The sequence below is a fragment of the Drosophila obscura genome, unplaced genomic scaffold, assembly GCF_018151105.1.
Source record: "Drosophila obscura isolate BZ-5 IFL unplaced genomic scaffold, ASM1815110v1 contig_1, whole genome shotgun sequence".
NCBI lineage: Eukaryota > Metazoa > Arthropoda > Insecta > Diptera > Drosophilidae > Drosophila > Drosophila obscura.
Genome location: NW_024542679.1, coordinates 3,692,509 through 3,718,716, shown reverse-complemented (window position 1 = coordinate 3,718,716; position 26,208 = coordinate 3,692,509). Strand labels below are relative to the sequence as shown.

The 26,208-nt window shown below is 43.4% G+C and overlaps 2 protein-coding genes and 1 long non-coding RNA gene across 4 annotated transcripts; 2 read left to right on the top strand and 1 right to left on the bottom strand.

The window, feature by feature from the left end:
• Nucleotides 1-832: 832 nt before the first annotated feature.
• LOC111069528 lies at nt 833-16,417 on the bottom strand. Its single transcript, XM_022359628.2, has 6 exons — nt 16,220-16,417; nt 3,844-4,085; nt 2,937-3,779; nt 2,731-2,876; nt 1,886-2,669; nt 833-1,824 (listed from the first exon to the last, which is right to left on the bottom strand). Exons 2-6 carry the CDS (start codon nt 3,923-3,925, stop codon nt 1,445-1,447), a joined length of 2,235 nt encoding a protein of 744 aa, XP_022215320.2. The 5' UTR covers nt 3,926-4,085; nt 16,220-16,417; the 3' UTR covers nt 833-1,444.
• Nucleotides 16,418-17,902: 1,485 nt separating this feature from the next.
• On the top strand, nt 17,903-21,551 carry LOC111069515 (ras-related and estrogen-regulated growth inhibitor). Of its 2 annotated transcripts, none has more exons than XM_022359615.2 (3): nt 17,903-18,665; nt 20,898-21,028; nt 21,095-21,551. In XM_022359615.2, the coding sequence occupies exons 1-3, from the start codon at nt 18,578-18,580 to the stop codon at nt 21,497-21,499; spliced, it is 624 nt and encodes a 207-aa protein (XP_022215307.1). In that variant the 5' UTR covers nt 17,903-18,577; the 3' UTR covers nt 21,500-21,551. The 2 variants fall into 2 exon arrangements, with proteins under 2 accessions (XP_022215307.1, XP_041448249.1); XM_041592315.1 differs by having other exon boundaries at nt 17,951-17,970.
• Nucleotides 21,552-23,479: 1,928 nt separating this feature from the next.
• On the top strand, nt 23,480-26,208 carry LOC111069527. The gene is made up of 2 exons (XR_002607287.2): nt 23,480-23,790; nt 25,917-26,208. It is a non-coding gene; the product is annotated as an uncharacterized LOC111069527 (long non-coding RNA).

The following is a 26,208-nucleotide window of genomic DNA, read 5'->3' as shown; positions in this document are numbered from 1 at the left end:
GATATCTCTCTGTGTGTGTCTTATGTGTGGCTATTTACTTTCATTTAACGCTTGCCCGCGTGGACAGTGTCGCTGACTGCACCGAGAAAAATAAGTATAATAAGTATATTATAAAATAATTTGCTCAAGCAAATATCAATTCTACATTATTATCCGACACTCGTTAAATCATTCATTGAATATTTAAATTCAAAAACTATGTAGAATATATGAAATTTTTATTTTTCTGAGTGTGTTGCCTCCTCTTTAGTTTCTGGCCATTAGAAGCCAGGGGTAGCCCAGCCAAGGAATCATCGAATATCCTTCGGGGTCAAGTGGAGCTCCTTTGTCCCAGTCGCGGGTCTCCGTACTGGGTCCCAACACTCAAGGACTCATATATTGGACGTCCAAGTGCTGGCACAATATTTACGCAACGTCATTGACTGAGTAAATGCAATTCATTGGACTCATAAATTGCAAATCGTGGCGGTAAAAATACTGCAAATAATTAAGAAAAGCGAAGGATACGTATTATATGGTGCAAGTATGTAAAGACAAGAGCTTTCAGTAACTTAAGCTTGCATAGTAGCTTTTCATGGTTCAAAGTTCGTGAAAGAAAAATCTAAGAAAGCTTATACAGAAAGCAGCCTACAGATGGCGCCGCTATATAGCTTTTAAGATTTTCTATAATTAAACCGTATATCTTCAAGGAATTAAGATTACCTTCATTACATATTCAGCTGACAATTTGCACTTCCAAAACAAAAACGAATAGAACAAAACCTCTTCAGCAGTTATTACGCTTAATTTGAAAACATTTAATTACCATTAATTATATTTTTTGTATAATTACATTTTCTGTTTTATTGTTACATTTATATTGTATTGTATTGTATTGTATCGTATTGTAGTATGTATGTATACTCGCATCATCATGCATTATGCTTAGTAAAATCACGCAAATGTATCATTAAAAATTGATGCCTTTACTTTTATAAGTTTACAATAAAGAGAGGGTGGCAGGGAGCCATATCATAACGGGCGGGGGTATCTGTATCTGTGGCGGCTATTGTTGCAATTAAAGTTGGGCAGTTAATTGTTTTTTTTATTATATGTTGTTTTAATTAAAATTATGAACTCGCTTAGTTTGCATTAAATAACAAAATAAAATAGATTCTACATGCGATAAAAAAGTTCATTTGTTTTTTGTTTATTTTTTTGTGTGGTTTTCGTTTATGTTTTCTGTGTGTTTGCTCTTCATTTCTCTGGGTGTATACACTTAGCAAAAATATGCATTACAAACTATTAGCAGTGTTGCCCTCAAGCGGGCCGGGCATGGGTGTAGGAGGACGAGTAGGCGTGGTGGTGTACACATTTATAAACTAAGAATATCATTCGAATTCGCAGCGAGATTCGAGGCGGATGGCGATGTTCGCATCCATCCAGCCCTATATATATCTCCCTCTTAGTACCTAAATTGTCCCTTCTTCCCCCTCTCGTTGTGGTAGACCCTCAGAGGGGAATAGCTACCATTCCCGTTGCCATTGAGGGAGGCACCAGCACCAGGGCCAGCACCAGCTCCATTTCCCGCTCCGTTTCCATTGCTGGCCCCATTGCCGGGTGAGGTGGCGCCTAGATTCTGCGAGGCTGAGCCCGAGATGAGCTCCTCGGAGTGCTGCGGCTTGGCGGTGCAGCGCGGGGCAAGTATTAAGTTGTAGATCACAAAGTAGATCAGAGCCACAATGCAAGCGACAATGGCCAGCCATTGGTAGGTGCACTGCCAGGCCTCCAGCTTGGGATTCTTCTCATCGCGCGCCAGGCCGATCAGAGCACCAAAACCTTTGCCTGCATATAGAAAATAGGTAAATAAAATCCCTCAAGTTATGCAGATGCTGCCGAAACTCACCCAATCCGAAGAATGCCAACACGGCGATGGCCTGTCCAGTGGCCGTCAGTTTCCGGGGCATGGCATGACGCATATACAGAATGATCGTTATCCAAATCAGGCCAATGACAGCCGGTTCTATGGCCTCCATGACAATGGTCAGCCACTGGGTCTGGGCATCGCTCAGGGCCGTGAAACGAATCACATAGATGGCCAATCCAGCAATGAATATGTTCGAGTGTCCGCAGTACTCGATGAACTTGTCCACATTGAAAAAGAGCACCAGCACGAGGATCAGGCCGGAATAGCACACAGCATCCACATCGGAGAAGGTCCAGCGCAGGAAACTGTGGATGCTGCTCCAGAAAGTACCAAACAGTATGGAAACCAGGGTGAGCACCACAATCTCGGGACTATAGCGCCGAATGGCAGACATTGGCACCACCAGCATGCCGGTCTTGGTGTGCCACCACCACTCGGGCGGACTCAGCGGCATCTGCGAGGCACACAGCAGGACAATGGCACCCAGGACAAAGCACACAATGAATATGATCAGGGCCACCAGAGCGGCATCCTGGTTGGGCTCCTGCTGGAAGAAGAACAAATCTAGCGGCGAGAAGAGCACCACATAACCAATGGCACCCCAGACATACTGGCGGCACACCTCTCCACGTCCCTCGGACGTCTCACGCACCGCAATCACGATGGCAGTATTGAGCAGGGTGAGGGCAGCCATGGGAAATATGTCGCCCAGCAGGCGAACGATCGTGTAACCCACCAGAGTATCCTGAACACTGCCAGTGGTCTGTCGAAAGATTTCCAGTTAAAGAAGAGGATCAGAAAGCGGTTATATAGCTCAGACTTACATTCACACATTCACTGTTCGAGAGCACGCTCTCGTCGTGGTAGGGATTCACCACCAGGCACTCGACCATGGGCTTGCAGTTGGTGCCGTCCTTCAGGTCCTTCATGTACTTCACCTGCTCCTCTGGTATGTGGCACTGGAAGCCCTCTGCAAATGAAAATGCCATTTACACTTTCAATTCAAACAATCATTGTGGGAAGAACTCACCCAATGGATACTGACACCATCCCTCGTAGTCGTCGTTCTTCTCCTCCTGACTGATCGCAGAGCCCATGACGGCCTGCATCACAACACTCGTCGTGTCCTCGGTGTACGCATGGCAGCGGTTGACCACATTCTGGCCCAGAGAATTGCGCTGCGTGATGCAGAGATGCGGCGGCTGCACGTAGACCTTCTTGGGTGGCGTCTTTGTTTGTCGAATGGAACGACGGGCTGCCTCGGCACTGACCAACTCAATGCCGGCACTGTCGGCGGGATCGGGGTCCACAGAGTCCACCACTTCCCTTTTGGAGCGCAGACTCTCTGTCACGGCACTGGTCGCGTCATCGTCGTACTCGAACTCTGAACTCTGCTCCGTGGAGGGGGCCAGGGTGGGTACCTCCGCCAGCCACACCTGGTACATGTTCTCGTAGTGCTTGGGATTCTGGCAGCTGTAGGTGCAGCGTGTCAGGTTGATGCTGCCCTCCTTCTGGTCCCACTGGCTGCAGCTGGCATTGGCGCCACACCGCTCCTGGAACAGAAAGGCGCCGCTGGCATCGCAGCCAAAGCTGACCTGCGGTTGGTGGGCATCCGAGCGACTGACCTCGGGTATGGCAAACAGGATCGAGTAGATCAGGGCGGCTATCAGCAGGAAGATGGCAGTCAGCACACGCAGAGTGCGGCCAAAGGTATTGGGATTCCGGGCAGCCAAACGATCGGCCCAGGGACCAGCAATCAATGGACCCAAAATGGACACAAACGGTGCGATGATGCTGATGGTACGATACTCGGAGAAGTTCAGGCCCAGCAGCAGCGGCTTGGTGGCATGCAGCACATGCAATGCTGTCAGACCTGAAAGGAGGGCGAATCTTTAGTCTGAAGAATGGTCTTGTCTGGGGTTTCTTCCCATACTCACCGCTGATCACAAAAAAGACGACAAACTTGAGCGAAATCAACGTCTTGTTGACACGCGGCTTGCGATCTGCTATAAAACCCATTTTCTCGATTCGATTCGGGTTACTACAAACTATCTGTGTATAATCTCTCTAATTAAGCCACCTTTTCGGTGGGTTTCGTTTCGTTTCCGCTTCTCTCTCTATCTCTTTCTCTATTTGTTCGCTGGCAGTCCGCTGCTCATGTTAGTCGACTCTTTCGGTTCTGTAAGAAAGGCAAGCAGAAAGATTATTATCATCTCTGTGATGCAAAACGGAGGCAAGACACTGGAAACACAAGGCACCACACGCAACCACAAAAGTCACACACACACACCAGACAGTAAGCCATACCAAGTGCAGGCAACCACAAGCACTCGACTCCACTTCACTCCTATTCCCATGAGGCTGTCAGAGATGGTTAAAACTATTTATGCACCCTTTAATCTACTGCATAATATTACTCATCAAGCTTCCCCCATATCCAATTAGGGGGTAGCTGAAACCAATCAAACCATTTGATGATGCCACCCATTGATGATAATCGTCATTGTCAATGAACCAAAGGGGCAAACAAAACATGTTGAAAACCATACTCATAAATATAGATATATGTATGTATGTATGTATGTATGCATTGGGTATACACTATTTGTATGTTCGACACAATTGGGTGTCAAAAATAAACAAGTGTCAATAGGCAATAGGCAGCAGTCGACACACATGCGGCAGCAATGCTCGGAGCTCCACTAAAATAACACAATAATTGAACGAAATACCAAGGGGAAAGAGCAGAGTTTCCATGGGTCGAAGATTTGAATACACTGACAGATTGATCTTTACTTTGTTACTCAAATGAGAATGTCAACTACTTAGGGGAAGGGTCTATACAAAGTTACAGCCATCGATCATATGCACCTGTCCAGAGTAGGCTGCAAACACATGCTCCTCATATTAATACCTAGATCATAGGGTATTCCTAGGCTCAGACAATAAACAATTATAACGAAAATATATACAGCAACTGCCCTAGACATCAATTTAAATTAAATTGTCAATGGAATCTACACACGTGGCTTTAATCATCAGTTAACTATATAGGCTGGCGATTATGATAAGAATTGTGTGAAATGTTGAGCAGGCAAGAGAGTGGCCTGGGCCTGTGCGGGGTCTTGGGCTTAATGCAACCACTAGACAGTGCATTAAACCCACTCGACAAGTAAATTGCTTTATAATAACTAAAATGCATGTGTCGAGGGAGAATGAAGATGGAGATGAAGATGAGGAGTGGGCACTCTCACTTGCTCGTTGTCTGAATTGCAATTTGCAAGATGATGCCTAAAGTGGAAGAAGTGCTTAAGTTTGACAATGATACTGAAAATGGAAAGGGCAAAGGAAACTGCGCGACTATGGCCATAGTTTACTTGTTGCGGTTGGATTTTTCCAGCTGCGCAGCAGAGACAGAAACATGATCTTAAGTATTTTATTAAGGGGTACTTGAAGATAGGCAGGGTATATTGAGTGGCTAACAGGTAAAAGCAACAGAGGAGATGGATAGATGAATGGGGTTCCCCTAAGATTATCACAATAAAATACTTTTAACAATATTTATCTAAGTTTTTAGCCCATTTTTAGCAGACAGACATAAGAAGATAACTGAGCACGGGGTATCATTTAGTCGAAATGAAAACTTTGGCATTCCTTTTCGTTGTATTTGCTGTTGTTTGTTGTTTTCTGTTGTCGGCTTTAGCTAAACCGGTTGTTTGAGTTGTCAGCCAAAGCAAATTACATCACCCCGAGCAGAAAGCGCAACATTTGACTGACTCTGCGTGTGATCTACGCCCCCTAACCCCAGGCCCAAGCCCAACCCAACGCCACAGACAAGGCCAGGCCATCAAGCAGATGGGCAGAAGACATCTGCAAGATCTCAGCAGCAGCACCACCACCACCAACCAGATAATTGAACAGCTCTTCCAGGCAATTGCCTACAGCTGGCCTACAGCGAATATAATGAATCAATCTCAAGGTCTGATTAAACTAAAACTTATACACTGCCTAAGTTTTAATGTTACATCGCCAAGAGGGCCCATCAATAAGGTCTGATGACGGCCTTGCCAAAGGTCAAACACAAACTAAAAATTAAACAAAATAAATATTTGAAAATCTACAAGTACACAGAACTTTGAGGCTACACCAATGACTCATTTCGAAACACTACTAATAGTCTTATCTGAACTATAAACTAAACAAAAAAAACTGACAAATGTGACGCCCCTCGAATACAAATCTATGGAGATATAGGGATCGGATCGGACAAATGGGTTATCAGTAGGGATGGCTGCAACAAATTGCTGGTATAAACAAAACAAAAATATAGTAAAGTTTATGGCTACTGGTGGCTTATCTGAGCATCAGCATTGAAATTAGACAGAGCAGAGCAGAGCAGAGCTATATAGCAAAAAGGTCAAATCGCTGAACAAAAGCCAACAAACTGGCGGGCAATGCATGACGTAAGCCGGCAATAATAATAACAACAACAACAAAAACAACAACGAAAATAAGAGAGCGACTATAAAAACTGTCGCTGGGTTCGAGACCAAAAATTCAAATTAGTAACCAGCGAACAGCACAAAAAATGGAGCTTCAGTTTCAACTTAATGACAAAACACACACCCCGAAAAGCGTAAAATCCAATAGAAATACCCACCAAAATCCAAGCCGGTATCCACACACACACACACACACACACACACACATACACACCCTGGAAGCACACACCATGGACTGCCTCTGATTGCCCCACATGGGCATTGTCTATGACACAGTGCGCTTATTTATGACCTAAGGTAAACTTTTGCCGGCGCTAGCAACCAAAATGGCTGACATTTTCCATTGCGTGCCACCGATGGGATATAGAGGGAGAGCTGGAGACCAAATGGAACGAACTGCCAACCGGCAAAAAAAAAAACAAGCCCCAACAGGGAGCTCCCAACAGGGAGCTCCCAACGTTTGACAATTAAGTATGATGTAAATGTATGGGGACCCACAGACACACACACACGAGTGCAATTAAGTAAATGCCATCATACTTTTGCCATTGAAAAGGAAACGGAAATGTCGAAAGGGAATTAAGCAAAAGTATTTTAGAGAAAAACTATGATAAGAGGAAATATGGAGAAATATTTTGAATATGGAAATCCTAGATGTATATATCTTCTATAATTTACAAGATTATGTGTTAAAAGACCTGCCGGCCCACACAACTGTTGAAAATATTCGAAACTACATAAAGAAATCTCTTCTACATTGAAAAAACATAAACTCATGGGAAATAGATATATGCGCTTGTCCACCAACCGATATTACTCACGCCACCTTTGCCGCCTGTACTAATTTAGCTGACTTTTCTTTTCAGTTTTCGCCACACGCTCGCCTGCAACTTTTCCGCTTGGCTGCCACTCTTCCTCTGCCCTTGCCTCTGCCGCGCTGTGGCTATGTTTCGGAATGAAAATTACTATGGGGCAGGCACTACTGTGAGAACTCTGTTGGCGTCGCCACAGTGGCGGTAATTATGCATGTACATATGTACGAATGTATGTATGCATGTGCGAGTCAACCCAGGCAGCCCCCAAAATAGAAATTTAATGACAACAAAAGACAAGCGACAATTGCTGCCGCGAACAGCAAGGGGTCTGGTCTGCCTTTGGGTTTTGGCTACCTATGGCGATTGTTTATCAGTCCCTCTTTAAATCACTTTGTAAAAGTCAATTAGTGATAAGGCCAAAGCCAAAATCAAAAACAGTGTGTGAGGCAATATATCTGTCGTATCTGTCGATGCCTTGTGCAAATTCTATTTGTTAGCTTTTGCATTCGTTTGTTTATTCGCTGGTCGGTGGTGTTTGTCCAAGGCCTGCCTGTCTGGCTGCCTGGCTGCCTGCTGCCACTATGTTGCCAAAGATCTCTTAGCACCTTTTGTAGGTAGCAGCCGGAGCCTCTCTCTCTTCGCGTATCTGTAGAGATTGTTGCGCTTTGCTGCGCCTGTGCATCGATACTCATTTTGGGTCAATTGCTTTTATTTTCGGGGGGCGGGGAAGCCATGTGCATGGACTGGGGTCTGCGATCAGACAGCGCGGCGCTTGACAGGCCGCCCGCTTAATTATGCGTAACACGACGACAGCGCGGCATTCAATAGGAAAATAGAAAAGCCGCAACAAAGGCCGCTGCCTTGCATTTGGTTAAACTCATGAATGACTGCCACCGCTCTCTGGCCACACTGTGCCGGCTGTCTCTGTGAGAGGCTTAATTAACATTTTAAATGCATAAATTGTGCGACCGTTCGAACTGTGTCAGCAATTTGGCTCCGCACATGGGCGGGCAGCAGCCTACGTGGGCTGTCTGCCCAAACAAGTGCAGCCAAGTGAAGGCATTGAAGGGTGCAGTGTCAGCCAATGAAAGTGAGAGAAATGACTGGAAAATTTTAAGTTGAAAATCAAAAGAAGATGAGTATCAAGATAGCGTTGCAGCCTTCTGCTGCCTCCTAACACTGCCCTGGGATCAAGTCAATGTACCATTAATGGCCCCATTTACATTTACACAAAATTTCCATTTCAGATTCGCGCAAGCGAAACAAAAACAAAACGTTAATTTCAATTGTAAGCCAAATGGAAATCATTGCAAATTTCATGGCACCTTTTGACATTTACTGGGCCTCGGGCAACAGACAAACCCATGCATAATGCCACATATAATTTCCGTATAAGCTGCCTGCAATTTCGACTATTTTCAGAGCTTCGAGTGGCGACTCATACATAATTACGGATAAACCTTTCCACTTGTACGAGTAAACACTTTTGGCATTTTTCTTCGATTGCCTCATAAATTTGTACATTTAATTAGGGGGTGGGGTGGGCTGTGGAGTTCTCTGTTTTGCTGTTTGGAATTGTCAGCACGTAGCGTGATTCTGGTTTTGTTTTGTTTATTACAATTGCATCGAAGCGACCCCTACACACTCACACAGAGAGCCAGCCGATCCGGCAGAGTACCGTAACGCAAATCTATAGAGTAGGTGAATTATTGATGGATGTGTCGGCGGGGAGTTTTAAGGTGAGGCGACAACATCGCACGCCCCAAAAGCCAAACCTTGGCCTGGCGACTTTATGAAGCCCATTTCCGCTAGAGAGTAGTTTTGTAAATGATGTTGTGTAATAATTCATTGTTTTCGTTACCCCTGTGTGAGGTCTCTTCGTATGCTAGATTTGCATTTGCAATGCCATTCCAATGCTGGATATACTATATTCGATATGGAAATTCATTAAAGCCGCTTTTACCTGACTCATAAACGTGTTGACAGCTTGTTAGGAATGCTGTCTGCTAAGCAGGGTCTTAACTATTATGTACAAGTATCTATATATAAAAAAAACTATATATTTATAGACGAGCCACCCACTTACTTTCGGGTAAAAGTTAAAGACTACTTAGCATCTTTTATTCCCATTTAATGCACTCGGAAACGCATTTACAACAACTAAACAACAACGCACCACGGGGTGCCACGCCTGGTCACGCCCCTGTTTGGGTGGGCACACGCAATGCCCCACCCCTACCCGAACATATCCCCCATCCCGGGGTACACCTCATATGTTGGCTCGTGCCTGTTGCCGGCTAATTAATTAAGGCAAGGAAATTGGGTCAGCACAAGAGCAGCAGAGCAGTCAGCAGGGAAAGTGCATGGGGAAATGGGGAGAACATGACCCCTCCGAGCTCTTCATAAGAAAATTTCTGTATTGGGGAACATTTTCTAACAAAACCCACAAAAATTTATGTGCAAATGTTAAAACCCAGAAAGATTCCATGATTGAGCAATTTATAGGGGCCCCACACGCAAGTCACAATCCCCCAAAGAATACGAACAGTTGCGGGGGGAAGAAGAGTAGCATTATATCGGGGGAGATAGCGGAGGTTAAGTTATGCAGATGTACAAATCCAGTGGAGAAATATTTCCACATAGTTTATGGCGAAAATTCTCTCAATTAGTGCAAGACAAAAATAGAAAAATTTGTCTTCTCTGACAGTCGGAAAACAGATTCATAAATACATATTCTCAAAGCATAATTCTGCTGTTGTTTATATTTGAATAGTTTTTAGTTTCTATATAGAACCACATAATGGCATCGGTCGATCCCCATATTATGGCAAAATTCTAAACAAAAGCACAGCGGAGAAGCCAATAATTATTCAAAAATATTTTAAGGGATTTCCCTATTAGCTAAATGTTCTGCTTTGATTTCCTGTTTTTTATTTAACCAAGAAAAACAAACAAGCAGCCAGCCAGCCAGCCATCCGCCTTTTCCATAGTTATCCACAGGGGAAAGAAGTTCAAGTCAATTTTTGTTTTTATTTTTGGATCACACAGTATGTGGAAATATGTTGAAAATGCTCTGTGCCCCGAGCGCATGGATAAAATGAGAAAAAGGAAGGTTAGCTATGTGGACTAGCGAAGATATTGATACCCTGGCAGATCGATCTTGCTTACTGAAGCTTCATTATAGTCATTCAATATGGATCTCCAGAAATTCTCATATATATATACCTTCGCTATAATTATGTTGATCTAGATTGCTCTCACACATACACACACACTTTAAGGCCGATCATGCTTTTCCCCTTACAAATACCCTCCTTGTACAATTAGGTAAATCAATAGATAAATTTTCATTTTGTTTGGATTTCCATGATGAGAGGCAGAGGCTAGCCAACACTTGGATGCAATGGGGCCGCCTGCTTGCAACTTGTTGCATTTTCCTCATAGTTTACATTACAATGTTCTCATTCTGGTTCCCATTCTGGCTGCTGTGCTCTTCTGTCTGCTCTTCTGTCTGCTCTGTCAGCTGTCTGCCAGACGGTGGGCGGGAGGCAGATGGCAAAAAAATTACATTTAAATTTTTTCGTTCATTTTCATTGCCGTCAGCGGTGTAGCAGGAGCTGTCCATTTCTGCCTCAATTTGTTAGTGTCATGACCCCACTGCGGTGGCAGTGGCAACCACAACGGGAGCGACGAGATCACAACTATGTACATACATATCTCTAGAGAGCTATGTGGAGCAGTGACATCATCTCGTTATTTTGACGCAATATTTTTCGGGTGGAAGATCTATATTTAAAAGACTTTTTAGCGGACAGTCTGCTGAGGGGCAGAAAGTGAGCTTCCAAGGTAAATTAGAGGCAACGTGGCGAAGTTCTAACCAGTTTGTTTGCTTTGGATTTAGATTTTCAATCACAATTCCGTAATAATGATATCATAGACCTCCAGAGACCCCAGGCTGACTTAATGTTTCGCAAATTTGCATTTGACCTCGTAACTGCATTTGGAATGTGTTTGCAATAGAGTGCCGCCAGTCGAGACAGACTTTCCCAAACGCCAAAGCGGCTTGGAATGCTTTGAAAATGTTTGGCAATCTTCGGTTTCAACACACACATACACACACACACACACACACAATTGGCTGGCCAGCCTTTAATTGATTTGTAATTGTAGGGGTTCATTTCATTTTTCAATTAATTAGTCAGTGCGTTAATTGGCGCTATCCAAAAACAGCATTAGAGCCGGGGAAGCCGACAATTGAGACATCGTTGTGATGATGCGACTGTGCTGTGCGCTGTATGGCGCCATAAATGTATGGTAACCCACGACAGGGCCATCACAGAAATCACAGTCAAGGTAGAGGCAGAAAACTCTGGCAAGAGGCATGGGAGCCAAACGGCGCTGACACGACCAAGAGACGGAGTCAAGTCACGCATTGCAATCATTTCCTCAAAAACTTGATTTCCAATTCAATGGCAAAGACCGACAGCAACTTCGTTCGTTGTGCGACAAATGCAATTCTTAGTTTGGCCCCCATCAAAACCGGCCCCCAAGAGCGCCAGCAAGAACGCCACAAAAGGAGATACACGGATACATTTGTAGCTACAAGTTGGCTTTGACGTTGGCCTGTCATTCAAGCCGGCAGATACTTCGACTCGAGGCAGACAAAAACAGGAAAACATTTCCTCGAATGCAACATTAACTTTAACATGTTCTCGAGTAATTCACAAGATTTTTCCCCGTCTTCCCAGCGATACTTGAAGCCAAATCCAAGAGTATACCCGACAGAGAGCAAATCTGTTGTGGCGTGGGCAGAGCTTTCGACGGGCCATGTCCCATTAGATTGACAATGGCGCCGTCGCCCGTCGCCCGTCCCCTTCTCCGACTCTTGTCTGACAGGCTGACATTGAAATTTTCTGCACTTTAACTGCCTTATTTAATGGTAATGTTGGCAAGCCCCTAGGCTCGAGGAAACTCAAAGACTTGGTCGCCAAACAAATCAAAACAAAACCCAGAAAAGTTTGCCCTAGTTTCGGGGGTCCGTCCGCCAAAATACGAGTAGTTGTTTGATGCGTCATAAATAAAACACAAAGAGAGCAAGCAGCTACTGTATGAGCTTGGGGGTCCATGACAGTTGCCGAAATAGCCTGAAAGTATCTTTGTATCTGTATCTTATGCCTGTGAGGGGCGTCGGCGACTCTGAGTCATCTGATTCTTGCAAAAGCTTTGACACACATATACAAAAAGTATTTACGAAATATAGAAAATAGCAACAGAGCAAAGCATAGATGTGTGTATTACAACAGATGAACATACTAAATATGTAGATGAAAGCTAGAAGAAATATTGAAATTTCATTTGGTATATGAAGGTTAAGGGTTAGTGGCGCACTTCTCAGGATCCATTGGATCTACATACATATAAAGTGAGATCTGTTGTATACATTTGTAGCACACAAAATGGTGCCATAACAATAATCATAATCATCAAAACGTAAGCAAACCATTGGGCCTTCCTTCCTTCCTTTTTTTTTTCTTTATTTACTTTATAATTTATTTATGCTGTGCTGAATTTTTCGGGGGTGCCAGTCCCCTGTGTATTTGCCCACATGCCAAGACGTTTGAATAAAAAAAAAACACACAACATTAAAAATATATATCCTCAACAGATGTGCGGACAGATAAGCTAAAAATTTCGACAATTCACATACATGCACACATATGTACGATGTGTATGTATGTATGTAATTTGAAATTCTGGAAAAATCAGCACAGAAATTGAAATTAGCTAACATAATTTCGATGCGAATGCGATCTCCTTGTGGGCATGCAGACAACAGACCGGACCGCACCGACAGTGAGAGATCATGATGAGGTTATCTGTTGATGACGCCGAATGATGTCATATAGGCGGCGGACACACTCGAATGCCTCATATCTAAAGCTTGTTTCGGGTTTTGTGTTTCAAATTATACAAATACACATCCACCTATATACACTACACATATATATATATGTACGTATATTTGTTGGACCTTTTTTCCGCTCACTGCTTCTCCGCCCTGACGTCTATCGATTTGTTTGAGTGTGTTTGTGGGGCTCCATTGTTTGCCATTAGAATGTGTCTTGTCTGCCGGTTTTACGGGTAAAGTAAGCTCTAAAGTTGTTTGTCGGGTTTCGTTTCTGTCTGCACAGATCGTACCCCTACATCAGCGACTGCTTCGCTTTCTGCGAAATTCAAGTTCAAGCAGCAGACGTTGCGGGTGTTTTTTTGTGTATATCAAAAAACTATACGATACAATGCAAACCACACAAAAAGTAAGGCAGAAAAACAATTCCTAAAACAATCTTCCACCTAGATATCTTGAAGTTTCCTTTGCTTTTTCTTGGGTTTAACTTAGGGTGGTTATCTATGTAGCCCTATTGTAAGGGTGGTTCATGACACACTCTACCTTTTGGGGTTGGTTTTCTGCCCCCTTCTATTAGTGCGTCTTGGCCCTCTTTTGCGTGGATTTCACTTTGGGCTTGATTGATGGCAACGCCTGGCGTGTTTTAATTCCGATTTCCCATTTTATTGCACAGCACAGCTACCGTCCCGTAAAGGGGTGCCTGCTAACAGTTGTTCATGTTCTATGTAGCGGCATTCACCCCATCGGCATGCCTTAGAAAAATCTTACACGGGACAGCTCTGCATAATTTCTTCATATTTTCGGTTACTTTATGGCTGCTTCTCCGCTTCCTTTGGGGTGCTGATAAATTGCTTAATTTATTGATGAATTGATCATGAAATATGGCATCTAGGAATTTTATGGGTCACGGGGGGTAATGGCTCTGAGTAGTTCTTTATCTAACTTCGTTCTAGGTCATATTTCAGTATTGTTTCAATTCTCAGGGTTTCTTGCAATACGATACTTCAATTTGGGAATATTATTTCCCTTTGTAAACCAGTTGATATCCTGCAACTAAAGCAGACAAAATCCATCTGGCTTGTCAAGCAACCTTTTATTATACAATTGCTTTTCTCTTTATTGTCTCGCAGCCCATAAACCTATTTAGCAACTATTGGGTCATTCCCATAAAAGGAGAGCACATAAGGGGCTCGTCTCTCGCTCCGAATCGGTCATAAATGGCAAAAAAGAATGCAAATGGAAGTGCATTGGCAACAATGTGCGCTGTTCGCGAATTACAGAAGCCCATGCAACAGTTGCAACATAGTATATGCCGCACGAAGCCAACGACAGCGACGTCATGGGCAGAAAATAAAACTGTCAATAAAAATTACAACAAATTGTAATTGCCACCCCCCTGTCTTTCCACTGGTGCGATTAGGGGGCGGCTGGCTGGTCACACGCAGGTCGCAGTACTTAGGGGTTCGGCCTCGCGGTTGTGAGTTATTTAGTTACCAAGGCTACGACGAGCACTGGCATTGTGCCCCGCTATCCTGGCGTCAATTGAGCGTTTGGCTGATTAAATTACCCGAGCGGACAGCGAACAAAGGGTGGGGAGAACGAAAGGACAACAATGCAGGCGGCACCGGAGGAGGGTATAGTGCATTAAGCAATTTTCTCTTCACCATAATATACGAGTATATATGCCATGGCCAAGTCGCCAGGGAGTCTGAGCGTCACAGAGTCGCCACGAGAAATGCATTTTTTTTTTTAGTTCTTTTAGTGCGACAACCCAAAAACTACAAGTACGAAGAATGTCCCTAGAATTTCATTGATTTTCTGTTCGGCTTGTTTTATTTTTTGTTGATGATTTCATTTTCTGAGCGCCTGCTGACGGATATCCTTCAAAGCAAATGCAACATGTGAAACAGAGCCCTCGCTTCGTTCCTCCGAAGGCAAAACGAGTCTCAGTCGGAGTCGGATCCCGATGCGAATTTGGAAGTAAGGCAGTGGATGATGTCGCCTATAGAGCGAGAGACCTTTTTCTTGCTCAGCAAGTCACATCATATTCGCTTTTAATTTCGTTTCTTTGGCTGCCACTGATGACCGCAGAAGCCAACAAGCCAGATGACATCACAATTTTTGTGAGTGGGTTTGATTGTGTACTCTGTATATATGTATGTATGTATATTATATGATTGATGATGAGTAAGCCTTAAAGTTTGACCTAAGAAGAATGGTTAAAGGATAATAGGGGATACAGAGATGTATGATCTAAGCTCATGGTTAAGCTAATATACAAATAATTGAAGAGATTTCGTATGTGTGAGCAGCTTCGATTGAGTGTTTGTAAAATGATTGATGAGAAGTTAGCCCTAGGAAGCGTCTAAAGAAGGATAGTATAGGGACCACAGATGAAGATCAAACCCAGAAAGGGAAATAGAGGAATATACTAAGTAGATCCAGAAAGGAGAAGAGAAAATAAGAGCAACCATCGTCAATATCAGTCTCATAGATCACAATAATAAATGCTAACTATTCCATAAATATTAAAAAATAAATACACATGAAAACACATTGCTATTCACAGCAGTTCCAAAATATGCTAAATATATTGTTCAAAAATATAATTTTTCTCATAATTTCCCATAAACATTCGCTTTTGATACACTTTTCCGGCATTGTAGCCAATTTCTTAGGCTAATTATTCAGCTAATCACCAATAAAATCTTTTCTTCGTTCTTCGTTTGGCTTATAGGGTTCTTTATTTGCCATTTATACGAGTATTCGAGTACGTTCGTTCTCCATTAAACACAGCGCACCACTCAACCACATACACATACACACACACACACGCGCGCACTTGTTCCTGTCGTTGGATTTTATTTATAATTCTCTTATTTTCAAATTAAAGGAAAATATTTTAAATTCAACACGGACTGAGGGGCAAATAGCACTAACAACAACAACAGCAGCAGCAGCAGCAGTGGGCAAATTTCTAAATGTAAAGACTACGAAAATAAGTTTTCGAATTGAAAAACTATAGGGTAAAGACACACACACAATATATCGTACAAAAATATATACATAAAGTGGCAGAGGGAAAACACACCGAAAAGCGCGCGTCGCGCGGCTGCTTCAAATAAAAACGATTCTGGTTTTTTATTTTATTTTTTTTTTGGCGGCAGCAAGAAGCCAAAAGAGACGCTACTACGGCGTGGGTGATTGCGACTTGCGACGACTTCGACTCAAACTCCGAATCACGATTTAAGTTTCGCAGTGGCGCACGAACACGTCCAAACACGTCGCCGGTCGAAAAACGAATAACGAACAACGAAGGCAAGACATGAACGAACACGCAACGGCTGCAAGCAAGCTGCCTGCCAGCTGTTTGTTTTGACTGCCTTATATATTTCATCGAATACTTTTAGCTGCCGGCACAAAATGGTCGCGTATTACTTATGCTATGGTTTTTTGAGCAGCCACTCTCTCTCTCTCTCTCTATGTGGTAGTATTTGCCAAGATTTTCCGGAAAGCGGCCTTTCAGGCGTTTTCCGTGTGTGTCTGCTTTATTTACAAGGTATTCGTGGAATGCAAGGGTATACTGGATGCGCGTAAAAGTTTGTAACAGTCAGAGGGAAGCGTTCTCTATTTCATTTATTTATTATTAATAATAATCAAAAATATAAATTTAAAAATGATTACTCTGGTATTTGCATGTTTACTCGATTTTATGTGGAAAATAAGTTCATATGGAAATGAACCCATAATGGAAAGATATGTGCATAAATCCAACAGCAGTTCCATTTATTATAAGATCACTCCTTGAAAAAGAATAGCCAGGGTATCTATTTGTCGAAGTGTCGTAGCTCTGATGGTTTTTACTTGTTTCCGTCTGGAAATTTTCAACCCTTAGGCACAGACATAGACCAGGGCACAGAGCAGGACACATTTGCACAGGCACAGTACACATTAAACACCCCCGCGGTACTGGGTGTCCAGTGGGACACAATAGGGATAGACACACGTGCAACTGTTGTGTGCTGGGGGCGGGGGGCTTTTTCGTCTGGCTATTGTCGTATGCATATTGCATATGATTGATGCAATACTCGTATACAATTTCCCCTAATGAACTCAAAAATATTAACCTAATATGCATAACTAAAAGGTCTGTAATTTAATGTTTACTCGAGGGAGCCAAAAAGGGAGGGAAAGTTAAATAAATATAAATATTAGTTTCATGGGAAAGATTTTAATTGTTATGCAGTTGGACTTGGCTGTCCACGGGGACAATTCTTAATGGTTCTAATCCACCAGCAGGTGCTGGCCAAAACAGCTGCTTATTAGAAGGGGTTTCGAGAGTTCTAAACTAAGGGAGGAGGAGGAGGACATATATACAGAAACAGTTGCCTGTCCCACAGCTGCTTTAATTAAGTTTAATTTACGGCGACAGACATATGTACATACTTATGTACACCGATGCATTTGGCGCTCTACACATGCCGATATTGATGATGCTCTCTAAATGTCTATTTCAGATGCCACCGATTAGCCTAATGCCCCAATGGAACTTTAACTTTAACCCATTGCTGGGCACGTGGCATGGGAATGGATGATTCGTTGCTCTTGGGACTGCTGTTGCTGCGCCTCCTGAGGCAGTGGTCTCTCCGTTGGTGCTATTTTTGGTTAGCCGCTCGCTCTCAATCGCGAAAAGCAGAAGACACCGTAGCGCAGAGAGGCAGCAGCGGCAGCGTAGCGCACGGATCGGCACTCCGGCGTAGCACAGATTCGGCCTTTCAGTAGAAATTCATTGGCCGCCCAAATCGCATGTGGATCGGTGGATCGGTGGAAAATCAGAGGACTGTGAGAATCCCCCATTAAAAGAAAGGCAGACAGCGAAAAGTAAAGACACACTCCATCAGATCAGATGCGGATCATTGGCGGACCGTACGATTGCTGGGGGCCGAAAACAACAACAAAAAAATACGCAAAAATTGATGGTTAAAATAAATAAATAAATGAATTTTCGGTGGCAACGTACCACAACACATGGCAAAGAGTGCAGTGCGCGTTTCAGATTCCGATTCCGATTCACATTCACATTCAGATTCGCAAACAGATTCCTGTATCCATAATGAAAATGCCCAAAAACATAAGACAAAAATTCACAAAATTATTTTGAAAATAAAACCTGAAGCAAAGACTCATTAATTTTCCAATACCGTGTCAGGGTGAAAGTATCTGACGGATGCGAGCAAAGGTGTTTCTGTGCTGTGCTGTGCAGTAATTTTAAACGCATTTCATGCGCTTGTTTTGACATTGAAATGAAATAACCATTAAAATAGGACAATTAAAACGGAGAAGATACACAGAACCATAGCCAGAACGGATACGAGATACACCTGAGAGAGTGCCAAAACAATATCATCTACACTGAGGAACAAGGAGGAATTCAGAAAGGCAGCCAAAGATGACGACGCGGGGCATTCGCCGTAAGAAGTCGACGCTGACGGAGTTGAAGATAGCCGTGATTGGGGCACCCAGTGTTGGAAAGAGCGGTAAGATTCAGTAGCAAGTACTTCGGCAATAAGAAGAGCAGACAACAAGAGCAGACATATCCGATAGATACTTGCGGCATGGCATGGATGCCGAGCAACAACAGCAAATTAGTTGAGCAATCGCCGAATCGTGTATATTTAGACTGTTGTTTGTTTTGTTTATAAAGTGGCAGCACACATACACATGCCACATGCAGACACTCACAGACATATCTGTGTTCTCTCTCTCTCCATATCTGTGTGTGTCTGTGTATGTGATTGTGGATGCCACTAGAAATTTATTTGGCCTGGCACTTTGGCATTGCCTGCCGCTTTAATCGCTTTTCCACCGTTTGATTTGACAAGCGCTGCGCCTTTGCCTTTGCCTTTGCCACTGCCACTGCCTCTGACCAGGCCAGGCCCTAATTTATGATGAGCCCCAATGAGCACATCGAACAGATCGGTATGATGCTCGGGGCATGGATCATTGGCAACGAGACGTTGCATATTTCTTCGATGCGGGCGACTTAGCGTTAAATTGATGTTCCCCTGTCAGCCGTCACGTATGGCCATTCGCCTCCTGCCTACACCGCCCGGCCCCTCCGAAAAGCACCGAAATAATTTTAATTTGTAACATTTTGTTAGGCACCCATGATCCCGGGGGTAAATTTATTCCTCCGCCATGCAATCCGGCTGTCAACTTCGGGTTACACCTGCGTGCTATATGTTCCGCCTGCTCTCTCTCGACAGAGAGCGACCAATAATTCCGAGTGCAAAAAAAAAACACAGAGACTGGCAGCAGCAGCAGCAGATCGTGGACAGTGGAGCCGCATGAATTATGACTAGAAAATATGCTTCACTAATAAATATAATGTGGAAACGCAAAAGGAAAAGACAGACAACGAGACAGCGTGGCATGCAGCAAGTTGATGCCAGGGCGGGGCATACACAGATGACAGATGAATGAGCTACGCGTCTGGCTGGGTTATGGATGAGGCTGACACTCTGAAGTGGTGGACTCCCATTTCGAAATGAAAAGTTTGACTGAAAAATGATTTAGAGGCTGCTCTTTTAGAGTCATAAAATGACCAGCTATGCACACATCCAACGTGGCGGCGTAAGACGACTTGATTGAGTCACTCTTCCAGCTGAGAGTTCCTCACACATAAATACATGCGGAAATCTCTAACATCAACTCCTCTTGGGCACCTTTAAATTCCCGCTTGGCATTCTTTATTGCCTTGAGAAAAAATCAAATTAATCCAAACGTTCCCAGCAATATATAACGACAAATGCATATATGCTTAATAAATTTATAGCCACATATTTTAATGTCATTCTGCCAGAATCTCACAAATATTTAATGTATATGGAAGTATGTACATATGTATGTCTTTGTCGGGGGGTGGCAATTAAAACGCCCACATACACGCCCATTGCCCCTAAAATTCCCCGTGCACGCATAAACACGATCAGTGCCCAGCAGGCAGGCACTGACACTCGCAGAAGACGGGCCAAAGACAGAGCCAGCCACCCAACCATTGCCATTTCGGCGTCGTGTGTCGAAAAATTTAAACGTTGACCTCGTGGAAAATAAAAAAGAAAAATCGGAAAACATAAATTAAAACAGTCGTTGGCCGAATGTGTATGCGGTGTTGGGAAAATAAATGATGAAAATGTCGTTAAATACAAGTCGCGAAGCAACCAAGGCAACCCAGCCAAAACACACACACTCACACACATCCTCCTACACTACAATACACCGTCATCGTCCGCCTTTCTGAAAGTGGCGCCTGAGGTTTCGGTTCCCAGCGGCTCGACGGTTTTTTAGTTCCGAGTTCAAAGCACTTGCATAGGAAATGACCAGAGACCAGGCAGGACCCAGGCACGGGGCAAACACCCTCCCGTCTAAAGCAAGCCTACTTCACGTCCACGAGACACGCAACATTAGGGCTCAGCGCTTTGTTGTTTTGTCGCCGTTGTAGTGGTGTAGCCAAGGCGGGTTTATTAACCCCACAAGGCGCATTTTCCACCTGCAGTTCTCCCCAAACCCTGCAGTCCAGTACATTTGGTACTTCTACTTTACGCTCGCTTAAGTGCTGACCCAAATCCAAGGCGCAAGGGTGGCTCGGGAGCGAGCATACGAGACACGAGGGCGTTCCCCTGGTTTACACCTGATCTGTCTGAATGATAAAGAACTCTAAATTAAATTCATGTTACGTAAATGGTTTTGGTTATTATATTTGATTGCAGCTTTAATCGTCCGCTTCCTAACGAAGCGATACATTGGCGAGTACGATCATCAGACTGAGAATCGGTACAAGCACGAGGCCATGGTGGACGGTGAGCCGGTGCTCTTCGAGATACTCGACACATGTCCCAAGGTGAGTTTTATCTACTAAATAACGGATTCAAAACACTCACCTGTTTTTTTACCCCACTTTCCCCAGGCCGATGATGAATTTCCCAATGCCGCGGAGCTGGTGCAATGGGCAGATGGCTTGCTCCTTGTCTACTCCATCACCGATCGCAAGAGCTTCAATTATATACGCCGTGCCAAGTCTGATCTCCAATCCGACACACCCGTCCAGCTGTGCGCCAATAAGGTGGACATGGTGCATCTGCGGCAAGTGAGTCGCGACGAGGGCGAGATCCTGGCCAAAGACTTTGAGTGCAAGTTCAGCGAGGTCTCTGCCGCCGATCATGTCGATCAGGTGGCCGAGGTCTTCAACGAGCTGTGCAAAGAGGTGCTCGCCTCCAAGCGCAAGTCCAAGCAGAGTCTGCTGGAGCGCATGCTCGGCGGCGCCCGGCCCTACAGCCGGGGGAAGAGCGACAGCAATTTGCCAAAAGACTGAACAGCAGTGGAGTGCGTTTCTAAATGTAAATAAATGTACAATTTTTATTCTAGATCACAAAAGTTTTTCCTTTGCGAAAATGTGTGTAAAAAGGGTACTCCCCTGAGAGTTTCATAGCAGTCAGCGTTTGTCTACGCTGGAGAGCTCATGCCCAAAGCTGTGCGATAAAAAGCGCTTTCAGTGGAAGCACGTGTAAAGTAAATTACACATGTAGATGTGATGTAAGATACATATAAAATGTCACAGTGGCGCTTGGCAATGCTGCTACTGAAAATTCAAATGGATTTCCGTTAAACTCAGAGCTAATTTCTGAATTATCTTATAATAATTGACAATCAATCAATTAATTATAAAAAATTTATGATTATTTCCTGACTATAAGGAAGAAATCAATCTATTTATGATACGATTAGGACATAAAGAAGTCCTGTATTCTTTTGTACAACGTGACATTTACTACTTGGATAAATCTCAAAGTTTCTTGGCGAAAGGAACTGTTTGCATTCAAGGTTCAGCAAATCCGCATTGTATATATTTCTTTGGAAAAATTAACGCCTAATTATTAGTTAATAACGCAACATAAAATACACAGATGGAATGTGATTCCCGGTCCAAGTGACGGACCGACCTTTGTCTTTCTACCCCCAAACTCTGGGAAAACTTCCGGCACGAAGCGGAGGCGCGTGTGCACGACTTTTAATTAGCCAGAGTCAACAAGTGGACCAGTGAAGCGTGTAAATCTACTTAAAACTTTTGGCTCTAGGCTCTCCTCCACCAAGCCAGCCAATCATCATATGGATGTACCTACGGCGACAAACAACAAAAGCATCTCACAGTGGACTCTATTGACATTGCGTCAGCTCTCTTTTTGTCTCCGACTGTTTCCCGTTGTATTTGACCAACTAAAACCGAAATATTGACATTGGCAGACGCTCCACATACCCATGAATGGGAATAATGATGCGCAAAATCCATACCAAATTAACTCTAAATCGAATGAATCGCGTGCCGTGCCGCTGTTGCACGCGCGGGCCAGTGTGCAATCATTATCGCTCATACGCCCTAGTGGACGGGCCAAGACAAGCCACCTGGCAGCGATGACAACGTCATCGGGCAGACCCGATGGCTGGCTGGCTAGTTGGCTAGCCGGCGACTCTGCTAATGGGAAATTATATGCACAATTTTCTTGCAATTGTCTAACAGCAGTGACGGCCACGGCAACAGCAACAGCTCGGGGCATGAAATCTCACAGGTTTTCGCCCAAGTATTTTCATTATTTTTAATTAGCCTTGCATTTAAAATTCTAATTTTAATTTATGATCGAAAGTGGTCTATCTATCATTCTATAGCAAATACTGAAGCTAAAGCTGGCCCTTACCCGCTGGCCTGCTGGCACTTATCTGGGCCAGGTGTCGTTTCCATGTCTCGAATTCCGAGTTGTTTGAACTGTTTAGCAGTCTGTTTAGTGCAGCTGGGACTGGTGGCGTAATTGTCTGGTCAATTGGTGCTGTAATAACTTTTAATTATGGATCGTACGACATTAAGTGTTCTGGCAGGAGCTTTGCATGCTATTCGATTGCATTGAAGGTCGATTTTAGGATTATCCGAAAGATCTAGAAGCTGCTGAGAATCTTCACTGATGGAAAGTGGGTCAGAGCTGCTCTTATTTCAGGGATTCCCTCTATTATGAATTATGAATATGATTATATCTATTTATATTCCCTGTTTGTTTACGGATAGATCTCTCACGCCCACCACGCTCATATGCTTAGCATTTCTTCCATATTCATGAGGCCAGCTGTTGTTGCTCTCATTCAAATGAGTTGCAACCACAACAACCCCTGGACAAACACACACACCCCTACTCCTACATCTAGCCCTATCTGATATGGGAGGGAAACCTGTTCATACTCTAATTAGACCGAGAGCTATTGCAGTTATTAATGCGCGATCATTTAAATTAGAATTGGCCAACAGGTGCGCCTCGGACCAGTGCCACACGTAGTGTGCAGTGGGCTGGCTAACGGTTTGGCTGCAAGATATTCACACCTCCAGTTTCCCAGTGGCATTCAGATTACGATTACCCGATTACCAACCAGTAGCTGTATCTCTGTGGCAGTTCCAGCAGCAGCATCGAGTGGCGTGGCGTTTCGTGGCAGTTTAGTATGTTAGTGTCTTTTGAAAAGTTCAAGACTCAAGTTTGTATTGCAACTAATTGGCTCGAAATAAATGGCGGACCAGGCCAGAATGCCAAAAACCAAAACCATAAGCAGAATTTGGCCATGCACGCTGTAAGTCATTGACTTTGATTTTCGATTAAGCCAAAGCCACACAAATACCACACACAAATCTGGCGCCATAGACATGTTCTAGTTAATTCCTTTGGCTACTGTCAAAGCCAACGCGCGCAGCTAACCTTGGCTTTTATTTTGGGTTTTTTGTTGTTGTTCTTGTTGCTGCTGTATTCTTTCGGTTTTTGTTGGTTTTCGTTTTTCGGTTTTATGCGGCTTTAATTAGCCAAATCTGAAATGCTGCGGCGGCGGCTGTAAATGAAACGTGTTTCGCTCCGTACCGTACCACTGCTGGCAGCTTGATTCTTGTCTTTATTTTCTTCTTACCAGGCGTAAAAAAAAACTTCAACAATTAATGAAAAGTGTTTAATTGCAAAGTGCATTGGGCTTCCGGCAATTAGCCAGCAGCAGCGTCGTCGGTTCAACAAACCTGTGCCCGACTCTGGCTCTGTCCCAGAGCGTTTCCTGCAACCCTAACCCATTTGCTCAGTGACCTTGACAGAAGACCAAAACGACCAAAGAACTTTACTGCACGAGCATATTCGAGTGCCCAGCCGGACCTACCAAACGGCACGTAATCCACTCCAGCGACTCGCCGGCAAGTCGCTTTGCAATGGAATTGAAATCAAGTGCAAATGTTTACACCCATCAAATAGAGTACAAAGTAGCCCTGGGTGGTTAGGCCAGCCTTTTTAGTCTGACCCAAATCAGTCAGACAATCAGCCCGACAAAAGCCAACAAAAGTTGATAAATGCCTCCTAACTAACCTTAGATCCAAGCTGAGCTTCGCTGGCCTGGCAGCTCATTTGTTTCATTTTCATACGAAATAAATGGCATAATGGAGATATCTCTATGTGAACATATCAGCACTAACTATAGTATAGCAAATGCCAGGCAGGGTATAGCCATTGATTCATGAAGCTTGTGAATGACAGAGGTAGAGATTCGGGACTGACTGTCTTCTCTCCCATATTATCCCTTAAGAACTATAGAGCAAGCCGCAAAAGAACTACAAACTTGAAATCCCTTGAAATCCCAAGAAATCCCTTTCAAAAGGAAGCCGAAATATTTCCCTAAGAAATCAGTAAAAATCGTCACAAAAAAATACTTCCCACTAAGTTGCACGAGTTTCAGTTCATCAAACGACAGCAAGATTTAGTATACTTACAAATATAATTTACACATATACATATGTAAGTGCATCAGTTTAAATAATTTTAGTGAGCCGCGCAGCTGCAGGAGGGCATACAAGTTTCGATTCATCAACCCTTATCGTTCTGATTTCATATTAATTTCATTTTAATTGAGCCGCAACGTGGGCGTTCCCACGAGTCCATTCGATATCGCCTACATCCGATCAGCTGCCGCTAATTGTTGCCAAGTCCGTGGCTCTGTCTCTGTCACTGTCTCTGGCTGCTGTTCTACTCGTATTAGCACATTCATATTCGATTCACACAGCCAATTATTATATCACAAAGTTGTACTCGCACTCGTATTGTAATTGGCATATGATAAATCCGCTCAGGTGTTACGATATTTATTTATCGTGTTCTTTCTAAATTAAAATAGGCTGAGGTAGGTCATGTTGTCAAACAGCTGTCGCTTTTAATAATCTACTCAAAAAAATATAAACCATTTAAATATCTAAATCTTTAAATCCGAAAAAACAAGTAAAGTTCTATGCCACTAATTACAGATTGCTCATGTGTTATTAAGCACTAACTAAGCACTAGAGCTGGCTAATTAAAATAAATTGGCATATGTTGGGAAGTTAAGAATAGAATAAAACAATTCGATCAAAGGCCCCATTCCGATTAATAGCTAATCATGGCCACAGGATCTTTCACTCTCTGTCGCTCTATTAAAAAAAAAAAAAAATACCATAGCCCGGGGCTACTCTTGTGTGTTTAAGAACCCATTTATGTACATTCCACGTGTCAAACTATTTGCCAAGAGTCAAGTTTAAACGCTTTCAACTTTATTAATGCAGAATTTAATTGTATAGAATAGCGATTACATAGTTGTATATAGATATATGGCAACATTAATTCGATCTGCACGTTCAACAATATTTATTAATAATCTTTTGTATTCTCCAATTGTAATTGTCGTTTTCTTTCTTATAGAGCTCCACCAGCTACGCCTGTTTGGCGGGGACCAACTGCATTGCCACAACGATTGTGGATATATATTCTGATATATGCGAATATGAATAGTTATAGTTTGGTTAATTGCTTGCAGAAATGTTAACACTTGTTTGGCTTTCGATCAAATTGCAACTACAATGAACAATAACAATAAAATGCCACGCTACATTAATTTCAATTTCATATATACTCGTATGTATGTATTATATGTATATTTAATTCCAATGCTGAATCTACTGAAAAAGTTTTGATTAAAATAGCTTTTGATTTC